The 16599-nt window shown below is 42.1% G+C and overlaps 1 protein-coding gene across 1 annotated transcript; it reads left to right on the plus strand.

Moving 5' to 3' along the window:
• The first annotated feature begins 15421 nt into the window (after positions 1-15421).
• LOC145099908 (uncharacterized) lies at positions 15422-16599 on the plus strand. The gene is made up of 2 exons (XM_079037403.1): positions 15422-16153; positions 16260-16599. The coding sequence occupies exons 1-2, from the start codon at positions 15545-15547 to the stop codon at positions 16458-16460; spliced, it is 810 nt and encodes a 269-aa protein (XP_078893529.1). The 5' UTR covers positions 15422-15544; the 3' UTR covers positions 16461-16599.

The following is a 16599-nucleotide window of genomic DNA, read 5'->3' on the forward strand; positions in this document are numbered from 1 at the left end:
AGCTTAGTGAGTTCCCCAAAATACCACATAAACACACACACACACACACACACACACACATATATATATATATATATATATATATATATATATATATATATATATATATATATTAGCCACTCGAGGCTATAACTCTGTGGGTCCGTGCACCCAAGCTCTGTGAACCCTCAGGTTCTAACTCTAGGAACCTTCCGGTTCCAACTCTATAAACATGCACAACATAAATCACATAGACATCATGCAGTACAACACATAGCATACACATAACATACACATACTCTGACACATAACTCTGATTACCTACTCAAGGTAAAGTATAGTGAGAAGACTCACCTCGTGTATCTCGATGACTCACAATCCTGGAATCCCTCGTGCTTGATCCTCCGAGCTATAATCCTCCTATAACATCATATGTCTCTAATTAACACTCTTTACACTAAGGTTGACTACCCCTAAGAAGTCAACACTGGTCAACTCTGGTCAACGGTCAACGGTCAACTTTGACCGGACTCGGCGAGTGCACTATAGCGACTCGGCGAGTCTAGACGTTTTCACCAACCTCTCCGGAATTCCCTTTTTGACACGTCGAGTACTCCCCCTGACTCGACGAGTTCCACCTGGAAGAATCGCGGGGCCACCCCGACTCAACTCGCCGAGTCTCAAGAACAACTCGGCGAGTCCCAGCTCGACTCAGTTCACCTGACCACCCTCTCTACTCGTCCTGACTCACTGAGTCAACCTATGACTCGACTGGACCACTCACTGGGCGATCTGAGGGCAATCTTCAAGCTACTTGCCGAGTCTGCTCATCAGACTCGGCGAGTCCATGCCATGCAATCACTCAAACTTGATTCTAAGATCAGATCCGCTCCAACAATTCATAGATCTGGCCTTCCTAGACTGGTTCAACACGTAAAGTCCTTATCTTGGTGTTCATAACATACCCCATGGCTCATAAATGGCATTTTGACCTAAGGCATAAGGATTCCAATCCAAAACCTCCATTGATTCACAAAAAGCTTGGGCAAAGGGACACTTTGGACCTCCAAAGGTCCAGATCTACAACTTAACTCACTCAAGGGACCAAGGAAGCACTAGATCTTATCATAAAAGGGCTCAATAAGCCCTAAATCAACATAAATCTCGACATAGCAGAAATAGCTCGAAGAATATACCTCAAATGCGATGCTCTGGACCCCAAACTCTCAGAAAGTGGCTCCTCTTGCCTTTCCTTAGCTGATCCTCCCTTTTCCTTGCAAGATGACACTTCCAAGATCAATAATGGCCTCCTTCTATGCTCAAAACGCTCACACTCGATTAGGGTTTCACTCAAGGGACTGGTGAGCACAAATGACGACCATAAGGCCCTTTAAATAGGTCTCAAACCCGAGAAATTAGGGTTTCATTAAACAGCGCAGACTCACCGAGTCCATACCCTGGACTCGCCGAGTCCAGGCGCGAACCCGCGTCCAGAACCGCGATCCTACTCGGCGAGTCTGAGCTCCAACTCGCCGAGTCCCCTCTCAAAACACCAAAAACATAAACATAAAAGATACCTGGAAATCCGGGCTGTTACATAAGGTTTATTTTATAAAAAAAAAAGGAAAAGGAATGAGCCAATCTGATTTCAACTCTTCATTTTCTCTCATGTTGTTAGCTCCTTAACGAGCTGTTGATGGCGCGTCCCTTAGGCTATAGGGAGTGGTAGCATGCTAAACACATTGTCACATCATATTTTTACCTTCCATCTAACCTTTTATCATAAAAAATTACACTTAGATTTTAGAAAAAAAAGCCAATTGAAAAAACCAATCAAAAGGCCTCATTTAAAATAACAAAAGAAAAAATAAAGAAAAATCACCAATCAGAAGCCTTTATTCTCTTCACCTCTTTCTCTTTCCTCTTGCTAACTAGGCAACGAGCCTCACCCGATACGTTTCTTGCAGTAGACTTGGCGCCCTTAGCGAGCTGGAGACGAGCTTGGCCAATGAGCCACTCCCTCCAGCCTTAGGGAGATGGTGGGGATGGTGTAGCATCTCATAGCGATCCTTTTGGCGAGAGGGGCGGCGATGCCACTCCCTCGAGCCCAAGTGGCCTATCTTATTTACTTTATAAAACTAATAATAAATGAATATTATATATATACATATATATATATATATATATATATATATATATATATATATTAACAATTGATAAAAATGAAAGACTTTTTTATATACAAAATAAAGTTTAAAAGATGATAGGATACGGCTCACAGAAAAAAATATAGCATCCTACTTTGAGAAGTTCTTATTTCAGGATGTTGGACAATAAATGGATCAAGTGAAGGCCTTGAGCTTCAATGAATTGAGTTTAGACCCCATTGGTAAAATGGGAAAAACGATGTTTCAAACTTTTTTCATGAATTAAGAGTTTTAGTTTACCATGTGGGTTAAAAGTAATTAGATAGAATTGTAGGGCTCTTCAATGCCTTTCTACACATATAAAGAACACCGGAAACGAAGAAGTTATGGCTGTTTGAATTTAAGCTGGAAAAGGAAGGTTGGTAGTACGATGGGCGTACACTGGGTAGTACGCTGGGAGTACTAGGCTGAAGGGACACATTTTTAGGGTGTTACGTTAGGCGTAACTTTTGGTACGCTGGGCGTACCACCATCTAGGTTAAAAACCTAATTTCATAGTTTTGAGCTCTATTTAAGGTCTCTAGCCCCATGGGGGTCCTTCCAATCATGAGCCTCCACTCTCTTGAGCCTCTAACTCGAAACCCTAGCCACCTCTCACTTATTTTGAGCCTTGGCATCATTTATGAGCTTAATTATCCATTAGAAGGTGGGATCTTGAAGAACAAGGTGGTGGCAAAGTATATGAAAGAAGGATTCAAACATAGATCTAGCAAGATTACATTATTTCTAGACCTTTGTGAGTAAAAAGCTTCAAACTTGCTCATTAGTGTCGTAGATCTTGTTTATTTTCATATTTGTCACTTTTTGGTCACTTTAGTGCATAAAGTTTAGATCTTGAAAGTTTGTCACCTTGTTATGGATAAAGTTGGAAACTTTATCCATCTAAACATCATATTGATTAATATATGAAGGTTGGAGACGTGGACTCATTGGATTAAGTTGAGAAATATGCATTTTTGGTCAATTTGAGACTTAAAGACTAGATCTTGGTTGTTTGGACCATCCTAATGGATAAATGTAACACCCAAAGTCTGGAAGGCCAAGAAAGGAAAGAAACCCTAATTTTAAGGGAGGAACTCGGCGAGTCCGAGTGGGATCCGGGTCGAGGAGTAAGTGACCGACTGTAGCACCTGGTTCCTAGTACGTAAAATCTATCTATGTATTTTTCATTCTTGGCCTTGGACTCGGTGAGTTGTAGGCCCGAATCGTCGAGTAGAGACGGGTTTGGGGGCACGTTTAAGTTGGCGACTCGGCGAGTCCATATTCTGGACTCGGCGAGTCCCCGCTGTCTGATGAAACCCTAAATTTCAAGGGTTTGCACCCTATTTAAACCCTCTTATCCACCCCCAAGCTCGCTCCCTTCACCCTCAGAGCTCTATACTTCGTTCAAGCCTTGTTCCTTGTGAGTTTGAAGCATTTTGGTGTGTTTTCTTGAAGATTTGGAGAGGGAAGGAGAGTAGATCAAGAAGAGAAGAAGGAGGCCAGGCATTCTTGTGTTATCTCAGTGATTTCCTTGAGGTATAACTCAGTTTCCCTCTGTTTTCATGCTTATTGTCTCTTGTAGCTACATGAAAGTGCTTCTTGAGCCTTTCCCAAGCTTGGTTGTGTATTAGGGTTGATAATAAGTTGTTTAGCCTCTAGATCTAGGCATGATTGAGCTCCAGGAGCTTGGATCTACTGCCTTTATGGAGCCATATTGCATGAAAGCCCTAGATCTACTCTTTTGGTGCATTTTGAGCCCTAAAACCCTCATGGGTGTTTATTTACACATAAAGTTGGAAACTTTACGTGTTAATCAGGCCCTAGAAACCCAGATCTATGAATGCCATGAGCTGGATTCAAGCAGAATCGCGTATATAGTATTTGCATGTGGCCGACTCGGCGAGTCGTTCATCTGACTCGGCGAGTCGTTCATCTGACTCAGCGAGTCGAGTCGCGAGTCGTCGAGTTTTGCCCCTTTTCGTATTTGCGGGTTGGAGTAGTGAGTCATTGGGTGTGACTCGATGGGTCGGAAGCCAGACTCACTCATGAAGTAACTCGGCGAGTCAATGCCATGACTCGGCGAGTTCAAGGCAATCTTCTTGCCTCAAGAACAGAATCGGCGAGTTGTTCATACAGCTCGGCGAGTCTCAGCATAGAGTGTTCTTCAGATGAAGATGAACTCGACGAGTTGTTCATACAACTGGGCGAGTAGGATGAAGGACTATTGGCCTTTGGTTTAGAAGGAAAACTCGTCGAGTCAATGCCTAACTCGACGAGTAGAGACGGGTTTATGGTCAGACAAAGGGATAGGGACTCGGCGAGTTGGCAAGCCAACTCGGCGAGTCGGGTCAACTGGCAGTGACTTTGACTTTGACTCTTGGTTTGGTTGGGGGTAAATGGTCATTTTACCCCGAGGTCGGTTAGCAGTATTTGACTAAGGGTTTTGTGGGAATTATAGCCGGAGGATTTCCGGAGCAGCAGCAGCAGAAGACAGTCAGCTCCCACGCAGATCAGCGGCTACTTTGAGGTGAGTTACCTTCCAGTAGCGGTGGGTCTACGGCCACAATGCCGGCCCACCAGTAGGAGTTGTATGATAGATGATTGTCTCTGTGATATTTATCTAAGATTACTACTAACTGTGATATGTTTATGTGCTAGTATGATATGCTGCTATATGCTAGTGACAGTAGGGGGAGATAGTTCCCAGATTACCGGTCGATAGGGCCAAAGGGGCGGTCGTGCCCAGCCATGCTAGATAGATTATGTGATATGTGTTATGTGGTAGTAGTAGGGGGTGAAGTAGTCCCCAGATTCCGGTCGAGAGGACCGAAGGGGAGACCAGCACCCAGATATGCTAGTCAGTATCCGGTCGAGAGGACCGAAGGGGAGGCAAGCTCCTAGATATACTGGTCAGTATCCGGTCGAGAGGACCGAAGGGGAGGACAACTCCCAGATGTACTAGACAGTATCCGGTCGAGAGGACCGAAGGGGTAGGTCGAGCACCCAGATAAGCCTGACAATATATGTACGTATGTGATTGTATGGTATGTGGTATGTTGGGGGAACTCACTAAGCTTCGTGCTTATAGTTTTCAGTTTTGGTTTCAGGTACCTCTTCTTCGAAGGGGAAGGAGTTGGCGCGACAACGGTACATCACACACATGCTTGTATTCCGCATCATGAGATCTTCCTGGGGATTTGTACTCTGACACTTTTATGTTTTATAAAAATGTTTTCCAGACATGCACTATCTTTTGTGAATTGATATGATCGTTGAACATTTTATTCCTAATGTTTTGCTAAGTACATGTTTTAAAAATGAAATTTTTGGCTCGTATTTTTGGGATGTTACAAGTTGGTATCAGAGCCCTGGTTTGAGGGATTCGGACACACCTTCGGGGGTGTTTGAACTGAAATCGAGGGATTAAAATAGTTTGGAAAAAGAAAATGTTTTCTAAAAGGCTAAGTAAAGGGTTTTAAGAAAGAACAAAGTGTGTGATGTGCGCGACCGGCCAAGCTCAAGTAAGTATTCCCCAAAGTACCTATACAAGCTTATGTTATGCTTATCAGTTTCAGTAGAACAACATGCTAGAATAGGACTAAGGATCTAGGAGTGATGCCTTATGTGCCTGCTTTATGTGCTTAAGTGTATGAAAAGTTGCATGCTAGAATTGAGTAGACAGCAGTAGGATATCCTGTTTAGGTTATGCCTGATAGTACGAGTTTAGCATTGTATGATAGTTCAGTTTTTCTCTTCGAGGATAGAGTTGCTTGAGATTGTTTCCTTTTGTCAAAATGTTGTTTGCTTTGAGCTATGTGGGCTTTGAGTGATGGGAGTTAGCTGTTAGGTGAATACGTTAAAGTCACATGTGATAAGGGTTGAATAATCTCAGAGTGTTGGATTTGACCCTATTGCGTAGCTCTTGTTTGAGTCCTAACCGTTGTAGGGATGAGTCCCTTACTCGAAGGATTATCCGAGCCTCGTCACATGTGATTATATTCAGGTAATAGCTAATTGGCATCACAAAGAGACCTTCAGCAGCTAAGGACTGGGTTGGGCGGAGTCAGAGGTTTCCTAGGGTAAGCCTAGGATAAGAGTAGCAGAGATCAGCGGTAGTGAAAGGGATCTGGTGGAGTCAAGGCAGTCCTTGGAGAAGGTACGGATAGATGTGGAAGGTAGTATGGGCCCGTACTACTGAAATCAGAGGATCCGTACCCGAACCGAGGAAGGCCAAGATAAGACCAGGGAACTTGTAGTAGGTGTGATCCCTCCAGAGGTATCAGTATCGCTAACAGTTGTTATTTCTTTTGTATTTCAGAATGGTGGTACTACGCTCGAGGCCAGCAGTTGGCAGTACAGGAGAGGGATCGGGTTCGGGATCAGGTTCCGAGCCAGTAGATGAGGGGCTACGCGAGTTCATCGCGTTTGAGATCACCAGAGGCATCCTTGAGTCGACCCCCATTATCTTCGGGTCGATCAAGGAAGGGATATTAGAGATGATGGAGGATCGCCTCAGGGCATTCAGGAGCGACATGGCATCTGGCCAGTGAGGATCTCGCACACTGTCCTTCAAGGACTTTCGGGGCAGTGGTGCGCCAGATTTTCACGGGGCGAAGGACCCCATAGCTGCCAGACGATGGATTACAGACATTGAGTCTGCACAGTTGACTAGCTTCTGCCCTGAGGGGTCGAAGGTGAGATATGCAGCAGGATGTTTGAGAGATCGAGCTAGGGATTGGTGGGAGTCCGTTGGTGACTCGTTGGGAGCCTCAGCTGTCGAGGCTATGACCTGGTCGGACTTCGTGACCAAGTTCAGGGCAGAGTTTGCGCCGGCTGTCGAGCTTCAGCAGCTCGCCAGGGAGTTCCTAGATATGAGACAGACGACGGAGATTGTGGCGGAGATCACCGCCAAGTTCCGGGAGAGGGCGTTGCTGGTGCCCCAGTACGCGGGTGACGAGGATATGAGGAGGACCCGCTATCATGATATGTTACGAGCTGATATTCGGGAGCATGTCAGTTTTTCAGCTTGCCCTACCCTGGACTCTATGATTGTCAGGGCAAGGGAGAGGGTAGATCTGGAGCACATCCGGAAGAGGAAGGCGGAGGATGGGCATGTTATGGGGGCTTCGGGGAAGAAGCCCAAGGGATCAGATGAGGGGCCGAAAGGCCAACAGGGGCGGGGCCGCTGCAGGAAATGCGGAAAGACGCACGAGGGAGAGTGCAAGTTGGGATCGTCAGGCTGCTACAAGTGCGGCAAGTTAGGGTACTTCATTAGGGATTGTACCACCCCTGCACCTGTGATTTAGACATCGGAGTTGCTGTGTTTTCACTGCAACCAGAGGGGTCACAAGAAGGCCAATTGCCCCCAGTTAACAGCATCAGCGCCGGTTAAGGCGCCGACTCCAGCTACCCTGCGGATTACAGATGGTCGCCAGGGCAAGGCAGAGGCTCCAGTGGTGAGGAGCCGGGCGTTTCAGCTGACGGCAGAGGAGGCACGCGCCACACCCGATGTGGTGACGAGTATGATTCTTTCCCTCTAATTTATTTTTGTGATGTTATGATATTGATATGTGGTCTGTGTATATGCATTAGGATCGTTCCATGTGAACGGTATTCCTGTTCAGGTGTTGTTTGACTCGGGTGCCACCCGATCATTTGTTTCCATTACGCTTAGCAAGAGGTTTACTGAGTCTTCGGGCATGTTGGATTGCCCTTTATAGGTCGAGAGGACCGAAGGGGAGACCAGCACCCAGATATGCTAGTCAGTATCCGGTCGAGATGACTGAAGGGGAGGCAAGCTCCCAGATATACTGGTCAGTATCCGGTCGAGAGGACCGAAGGGGAGGACATCTCCCAGATGTACTAGACAATATCCGGTCGAGAGGACCGAAGGGGTAGGTCGGGCACCCAGATATGCCTGACAATATATATACGTATGTGATTGTATGGTATGTGGTATGTTGGGGGAACTCACAAAGCTTCGAGCTTATAGTTTTCAGTTTTGGTTTCAGGTACCTCTTCTTCGAAGGGGAAGGAGCTGGCGCGGTAGCGGTACATCACACACATGCTTGTATTCCGCATCATGAGATCTTCCTGGGGATTTGTACTCTGACACTTTTATGTTTTATAAAAATGTTTTCCAGACATGCACTATCTTTTGTGAAATGATATGATCGTTGAACGTTTTATTTCTAATGTTTTTCTAAGTACATGTTTTAAAAATGAAATTTTTGGCTCGTATTTTTGGGATGTTACACCGACTTGACGAGTCGGCCAAGGGGACTCGGCGAGTTTGGTCTGTACGAGGAAAACCCTAAATTCAGGACTTGGAGCCTATTTAAACATCTCTTTCTCTCCCCTATGGTTCCTTTACTGCCTCTCTCACCCAGAATACGAACCCTAAGCCTCCATTGTTGTGCATTCAAGCTTCCAAGTCATTTTTGGGTAATTTGAAGGAAGAAGAAGGAGGGGAATCATTGAAGCTTCAAGGTTTGGCCTTAGATCTGGAGCTTGTGGAACCTTTCTGAGTTATTGAAGGTATTGAGTCGTTTCTTTCCTTTAGATCTTCTATGGTTGTGAGATTTGGGGCTTTTTAAGCCACGGTTAGTCATCCATTTGAGTTAGAAGTCGGATTTGGAGTTGCTACTTCAGATCTAAGCAAATTTTGGTCCTGAGAAGCATAAAGTATATGTCCATGAGTTGATTATGGAGCCTCTTTGTCTTAAACCCTAGTTTATGGTGTGTTTTGCCTAGATCTCCTTCTCTACACGTAAAGTTTGCAACTTTACGTGAGGAATAGGCTTGGGAAGGGTAGATCTACAGTTTGGGGTCCATGCATGACTCAAAAGTCCTCTGCATGTATGAAGATCTGAATGGACTCGGTGAGTCCTTTGAGTGGACTCGGCGAGTAGCATGAAGATGAGGAGGAACTCGACGACTGGGATGAACAACTCGTCGAGTCGGATGAAGTTGGGCAGGAACTCGGCGAGTTTGAAGAACAACTCGGCGAGTCTGATGAAGGTTGTCTTGGACTCGGTGAGTCAGGTCGCAAAACCCCAAACCCTTCAAGTTGAGATTCGAATCAGTGAGTCGAGTGGAGACTCGGTGAGTCAGACAGGTCAGGTCTCGGAAATCGGTAGACTCGGCGAGTCATGGACTGACTCGGCGAGTTGAGTCGCGATTGGAAGGACTTTGAACTTATGAAATTGGCGAGTCAGTAGGTTGACTCGGCGAGTAGGGTTGACCTGGGAGGCTGACTTTGACCAGGACTTTGAATTTGACCAGAGTTGACTTGGTTGTCTTTCGGGGGTCAGTCAGACTAAGTGTTGCATTGATAGTGATAGCTCGGGGAGCTAGTGGAGAAGGAGTTCAGAGAGTTGCCGGGCAGCAATTAGTGGGATCATCAGTGCGTTCAGTCAGTGCAGGTGAGTTTCCCTTTTTGTGTGAATGGGTCTACGACCACAATGCCGACCCATGTAGTATGAGTAGAAGACCCGGGGGTTAGCCCTAGGCAAAATATGCTAGTATGATATTCAGGACGAGGTCCAATGATAGCGGTCGGGTGCCCAAGTAATGGTTTATGTGATAGTTTATACTTGTTGTCCGTGTGATACTTGTATGTGTCTGGTAGGGAGGTGAGTGTGGGCGAGGTCCCGTATCTCACCGATAGTAGAGTGTGGATGGTGTTCCACATTTCATTAGCAGCAGATCAGGGGCGAGGCCCAAGTTAAGGAAAGAGTGAGTGTGGGTTGGGCCCGTATCTCACTATCAGTAGGAGCATGGATGGGGTTCCATGACTCATTAGTAGTAGGATAAGGGCGAGGCCCAAGATAGGCGAGGCCTTTGGACAGGATCTGTTAGTATGTGTTTAGCTTATGTGTTGTGATATGTTTATGTGCTATTATATGTTAGCAGGCGAGGCCCTGTGATAGGCGAGGTCTGAGTGAAACAGATCTGTATCCAAGCAGGGCTCGAAGCCAGGCGGGGCCTGGAACGGCGAGGCCGTTGTAGCGGGCGAGGCCCAAGATAGCGGGCGTGGCCCAGTATGTATAGTATGTGGTTATGCATGGTATGTGGTAGGGTGGGGAACTCACTAAGCTTCGTGCTTACGGTTTTCAGTTTTGGTTTCAGGTACTTTCAGTAGCGGAGGGAAGAGCTCGAGGTGATCGCATGGCACACACCATAGACTAGACAGCCTGGGAATGTTTTACTTTGATAACGAACATGTGTTTTGGAAACTAATACTCTGATTGTGTTTTGAATCGATGATTTCGCTTTAAGTAATGGTTTATTAAAATAAATTTTTAGTCTTGAAATTTGGGACGTTACAATAAAGTTGGAAACTTTATCCATTATGGAGCTATTATGATGTCTTAATGGATTATTAAGTTAAGGTTTTAGCCTTTGAACTTTTTTATAGCTATGGAAAGTCATAAAGGTGGAAACTTTATGACTTAGAGCGATGTTGTGGGTCTAGATTTGAATTTGGATGAAAGGTCTTTAAGGAATAAGCAATTGATAAGAAGATTTGGACCCAGGCAGAGTACGTTGGGCATACCAAAGGGTATGTTGCGCGTACTAGGTTAAAGTCTCATGTTTTTGGCTAAGTCTCAATTACGCTCAACATAGAGACTGAGTACGTGGGGCGTACTCAGTCAGTTTGACCTTTAACTTTTGTCTTGTTAGCTTTGACCTTTGACCAAGGGTTTGAACAAATTGACTGTAACAACCGGTTATTTCGGGTCAATAAAAGTCAAACAAGTCAAACCAAAGTCAAAGCAAGTCAACTATGTCAAACAAAAGTCAAATAGTTAAAATTATTTAATGTAATAATGAAAATTTACATTGCTTTATGTGTTTTCAGTTTTTGGAATAAAAAACCCACCAAAATTGAAATCCCTTTTGTGGGACAATTAGGATCAAAATCATCTTGTGAGACCGAAATCCCCTTCGGACTGAAAACCTCTTGGCCGAAAACACTTTAGACCGAATACTACACTTCTCGGTTGGAACTATTAGACCGAAATCTTGTGATTTCGGTTAGGATAGGCCAGAAACACCATTTCTAGGCGGTGACATATTATTCAAGAGGATAAGATACACATTTCAATGCTTACATCACATCACAATTTCCCCCATATTTAAGTGCTAAACTGAAATCAAGGCCTCATTCCTCACTTTACACTTAGAAAACCTTCCATAATTTCTCTCAAAACCCATACTTACGTCTTCAAATCTTCATAATTCTCAAGAACAATATTCATATCTTCAAACATTCCCAGAAAACTTCATTCAACACCTCCCAGAAAAATCAACTTTATCAATTAATTCTTAGGAATTAATTGGTAGGTTTTCCCTTTTTAATCTAGTGTTTTTAATAACACTCTCATATATGTATAACTAATTTACACACAATATCCTATGTTAATACTCATAGGATTCGAACATCGTCGCGTATTGTAACTCGAAGAACGTCCCTTTCACTTCGTTATCCGACCAAGAACACACCCGAGGTGAGTTCATACCCCTACAATTTTCACGATTTTTATATGTTTTAGGGGGGGGGGGGGGGTAGGGGGGAATACAAGTAAAACATAAGATAAATTGTGTTAATATTCAAACCGTTGCATTTATATATATATTTTTTCTAAATATAAATATACATATGGGTATAAATTTGATACAGTAAAACTTTAACCCTTTTGTAACATGTCGAACAAAAAGGGTATAAGTATATAAACGAACATATATAAATATTTTATACCAACTTATTATCATGGAAAATTTGATAATAATATACAAAAGGGTTCACCATTTCAACGAAAACATTTATATAAACTATAATAGATATAGTTCATGGAACATACACACTGTTTTACCTGGTTGGGGGCACAGGAAATAATTATTTGAAAGAGTAATTATTTTTCCTACTATGTAAACATTTACATACAAACATTTCAAGAAAAAAGATTTTCACTACACTATACGTAAACTGTTAATATAGCTTTGTGAGACATTATCTTCAAGTACTTACCCGAGTACCAAAAAAAGTCCTGTATTATAACCAGAGTCTTCTGGAAGGAGAGCGTGACACTCGTGTATAGATCTATATGTGACTGACAATCCCGCACCTAAGTTGCTTGCAACAACTAGACCGACATACCTGGGGTAACAAATGTCGTACCGATTCCGACGCCTGTAGAACGTCGTACATGCCATCTAGGTCATCAGCATGGTTATAACAACTCACAATTTGGTATTAATAATACGTTTGGTTTACATACATACCTTCAAATGGTTTTATGTAGATAAAACTACACTATTTTACAGTACAACTGGTAATTCCAGATACATATGTACAAAGGATTTTTACACAGATACAACTACAGTACACTATATATATATATATATATATATATATATATATATATATATATATATAGTACAATATTGTTTACATTTCGGTATTACATACATTCAAATAGTTTTATAAAGAAATAAAACTACATTACACTATTTCCAAGTACTATGATATTCATACATTTTCGGTCTTAACGTATTAAGACTACAAATCATTTTACAAGAAAATATTGGATTTTCTGGCAGCCACTCATACAATTTACAAGGAAAAACAACATATTTCTTATACAAACGCTTATGAACTCACCAACTTAATTGTTGACACTCTCTTTTCAAAACCACTTGTATTATCTGGAAATCAATAGACAGGTACCCATAGAGGTTTTGGTGAAGACAGAGCTTAGTGTTATTACGTCTTATATTTTTGTTGTATGCTTTTGGATTCAAACAATGATTCAAATACCATGTAAAAACTTATAAATTATAAATATAATGTTTGTATGCTTTGATCTCTATTATACAATTGTTATGATATTGTAAATAACATCATCCGCCCTCATACGTTTCCGTCATTTACTCGGTTCGGGGGTGTGACATTGACTTAGGGGCATTTTGGGTATTTTGAGTTTAGGTCACTGTTTGTTGTATAGGTGACCTGTAGAGTTGGAATTTAGAGCAATGTTCTTTTCTGCCATCTTTTCAGACTGTGGGGTGAGTTTTCCTCACTGTACTTGTGTGTCGAAGGCACCAGCGCCGACCCAGTAGATTGTGTATTCTGGTTTAGAACGTTGCTATGCTGTAGTGATCTGTTAAGATCTGCATGATTATTTGTTTGTTGTTATGTGTTTTATCTATTATACATGTCGACAAATGTTGGATTAGGTGTCTAAGCCCATAACTATAATTGGTATATACTTGAATTGATGGTAGCACAGTCCTTTTGGGTTGCTTTCAAACTTGACAATTGAATAGGACGTCTGTTAGAGAGAGAAAAATGATTTATTAATTTATTACTTGGCTAATAAATTAATTAGAAATCAAAATAAATGATTTATTAATGTATTATGGAAATAATATATTAATTAGAGATCATATTGTTTAATTAATATTTAATCAGAAATTAATTTGGAATTAATTTTGGGGTTAAAGGAATTGATTAAAAATACAGGGACTTAAGGTGACAATGTTCAATAGTTGAGCATTGGGCAATTCTAGAACCTCCCTAAAGAGGGGGGGGGGGGGACGAAATCTAGAGTGCTCCTAGGGTTTCCTTGGGCTCTAAGGGTGTCTTGGATGCCTTAGGGAGGAAGTTAAGAGATTAGGATTATCTTGTATATACCTGCCTTATCTAATATCTTCCTTACACCTATATAAACCCTCATTAGGGTTGAATTTCGTCTAAGACTTCATTTTAAGAGCCTTGGACGAAATTTTGGCTCCTCCCCCCCTCTCTCTATAGTTTTCCTTGGTTGTTAGAGTTTGTTTTTGAAGCATTAGAGGCGTGACACTTGTGACGCTTGCTACCAAAGGTCTTTTAAGCAAAGATTCAAGATTGTTTACAATAACAATCTTAAATGTATGATTTCTAACCCTAGTTCTTGTGAATTTCGAAATTCATAGTTACCTTCTAGGGTTTCTAGTTTTGTGTTCAATTCTTGTATGTCTAATAGAGAAAACATAGATCGAACATATTAGGACTGCATGCATACATAGAAATTATTAGCTATACTCAAATCTCATCAACATAGTGTAGTTGGGTTGAGACTGTACTGCTTTGTGCCGCCAATCAACAAACCCGGACAATCTAACCGGAAAGTTGTGGGCCAGGGGTAATCCAACCGGGAGGTTGTGGACCCAGTATGTAATATGTATGAAAATGCAACTAGAAGGTTGTGAGTAAGGGGTAATCCAACCAGGAGGTTATGAATCCAATATGTATTATTTGTATATGTTCTATTGTGTGGTATTTGGGGTAAGTTTTGATTTATAGTTTAAATTTTATGTTTCAAGTAATTCACATAATCGGAGCAAGACGAATGTTTGATCGTGTCAGTGTTCTAAAAGGCGCGCCATGGCGGGCGCCAAGGTGCGCCATGGCGTGAGGCGCGGCGTCGCCGTTACGAAAAGCTTCATAACGTTGCTGTTAGGCGTGACGCGTGACAAAGCGTGCCATGGCGCGTTATGGCGTGTTATGGCGCGCGTTTTTTGTTTGAGACACGTTTTTTTTGCTCTTTTTTATACCTTTTCTAATCAGACATACAAATATTGTGTTTTTTATTAACTTTCTGTTATTAGTTGTTAATATAACACTTCTAAAAACTAGGTATATTTGATATAAATTTATATTTATGCGGTAATATAATTATAAATGAATACAAAATCGCCGCCTTACATCACGCCTTGAAAAACGACATGGCTCGCCATAACTCGTTAAACTTGAGGCTTAGTCTTGCCGTCACGCCACGCCTCACGCCTTTTAGAACCTTGGATCGTGCACATCTTTCAGTTTTTATGATTAATTTTAAGTTACTCTGTTTTGTGATTTTATTTTTGGAAACTAGTATCGTAAATATTTATGATATATGTGTTTGATTTTAAAAAATAAAAGTTTTATCTTAATTTTTAAATTTTGGAACACAAACTACACTAAACATACCATCCATGAAATTTAGCCACCGTCACATGTAGCATCAATAAACTTAAAATGAACCAGACGAATCTAGCGCAAATGATCCGACATAATATTGCATTGAGATGGGAGGTGATATTGATAAGCAACAAAATCTTCATTTACACGTGTCCAAAGGGATAAATGCAACGTGGTAACAAACGTGCTGTAAATATGACACGTATCTAATCCCGGCATCTCCGATATCATCCGCGCTAGCTTTATCAGTTATCATGACTCGCTCCTTCTTCATTTTTCTTCTGTGCACGTTTGAAAAAAAAATCTACTTATAAGGAGCTAACTATTAATTAAGATCTCTTTCATCGTTCTTAGCTTTCAGTTACTCGATATGTCGGGTGTATCCCTCGCGGTGGCTCCTCGATCCGATCCCGATGAAACCTTCACCACGAGCACGGCCGACTCGAAAACCCAGCACCACCGTCAGCAAGAACAGACGGTGGTGGGTGGGATAATGGGGTCCCTTCGTGTGATTGAACTCCAATTGGTAGCTTTCATTATGGTGTTCTCAGCCAGTGGTCTGGTCCCACTTTTTGACCTTGCCTTCCCGGTTTTCACCACCATCTACCTCCTCCTCTTATCACGGCTAGCTTTTCCCGGTTCCACCAGCACCGCTTCTAAAGAAATATTCCAAGGAAACCGGGTGTTCCGAGCATACGTAATATTCGGTACCACAGTTGGATTGTTTTTACCATTGGCTTATGTTCTAGGCGGATTTGCAAGGGGAGACGAACATGCTGTCCAGTCAGCAACACCTCACTTGTTTCTTCTTTCATGTCAGATACTCACCGAAAACATCATAAGTGGCTTATCTTTGTTTTCACCTCCGGTAAGAGCTTTAGTACCAATGTTGTATACTGTTAGAAGGATCTTTGTTATCTTGGATTGGGTTCAAGATGTGTGGCTTAACAAGACCCTCTCTCCAAATGCCCAAATCCAGGTATATATATATATTACTAATGTTTCTTTTTTGTTCATCTTCGATCAATTAAGTTATTTTTATCATTTTTTTCATTCTTCTAGCCGGTGTTATGTTTTTGGAGCAGGATGTAGCATGGTTTTGGTTTGGAAGGGGTTTAGCTGTGGCAAATCTTGGATATTTTTCGATCAATATGTTTGTGTTTTTGATTCCGAGGTTCCTTCCAAAAGCATTCGATCAATACTTTAGGGAAAGAAATGAAATCCAAAGAAAGATCGGAGAAGACAAACAGTTTGCGGGTGTGCGTCGAGATAAAAAGTCAGATTAATTCCTTGTAGCTTTGAGTAGATGAAACAAGAAATAGCGTCTGTCTTTATGGGATATAATTAAGTTATGTTGGCAGTTTTGCTGGGTATGTACCATACGTTTAATAGTTACATCAAAGATAATTGAACAATTTCCTCCTT

Source organism: Lactuca serriola, chromosome 4 (assembly GCF_051521515.1).
Source record: "Lactuca serriola cultivar US96UC23 chromosome 4, Lser_US96UC23_V15, whole genome shotgun sequence".
NCBI classification, from domain to species: Eukaryota; Viridiplantae; Streptophyta; class Magnoliopsida; order Asterales; family Asteraceae; genus Lactuca; species Lactuca serriola.

Bases quoted from the DNA above. Each gene is read 5' to 3' on its own strand.
- LOC145099908 (XM_079037403.1), top strand. From the start codon at position 15,545: ATGTCGGGTGTATCCCTCGCGGTGGCTCCTCGATCCGATCCCGATGAA. The intron at 16,154-16,259 runs GTATATATATAT...TTTTTGGAGCAG, and splicing joins CTCCAAATGCCCAAATCCAG to GATGTAGCATGGTTTTGGTT.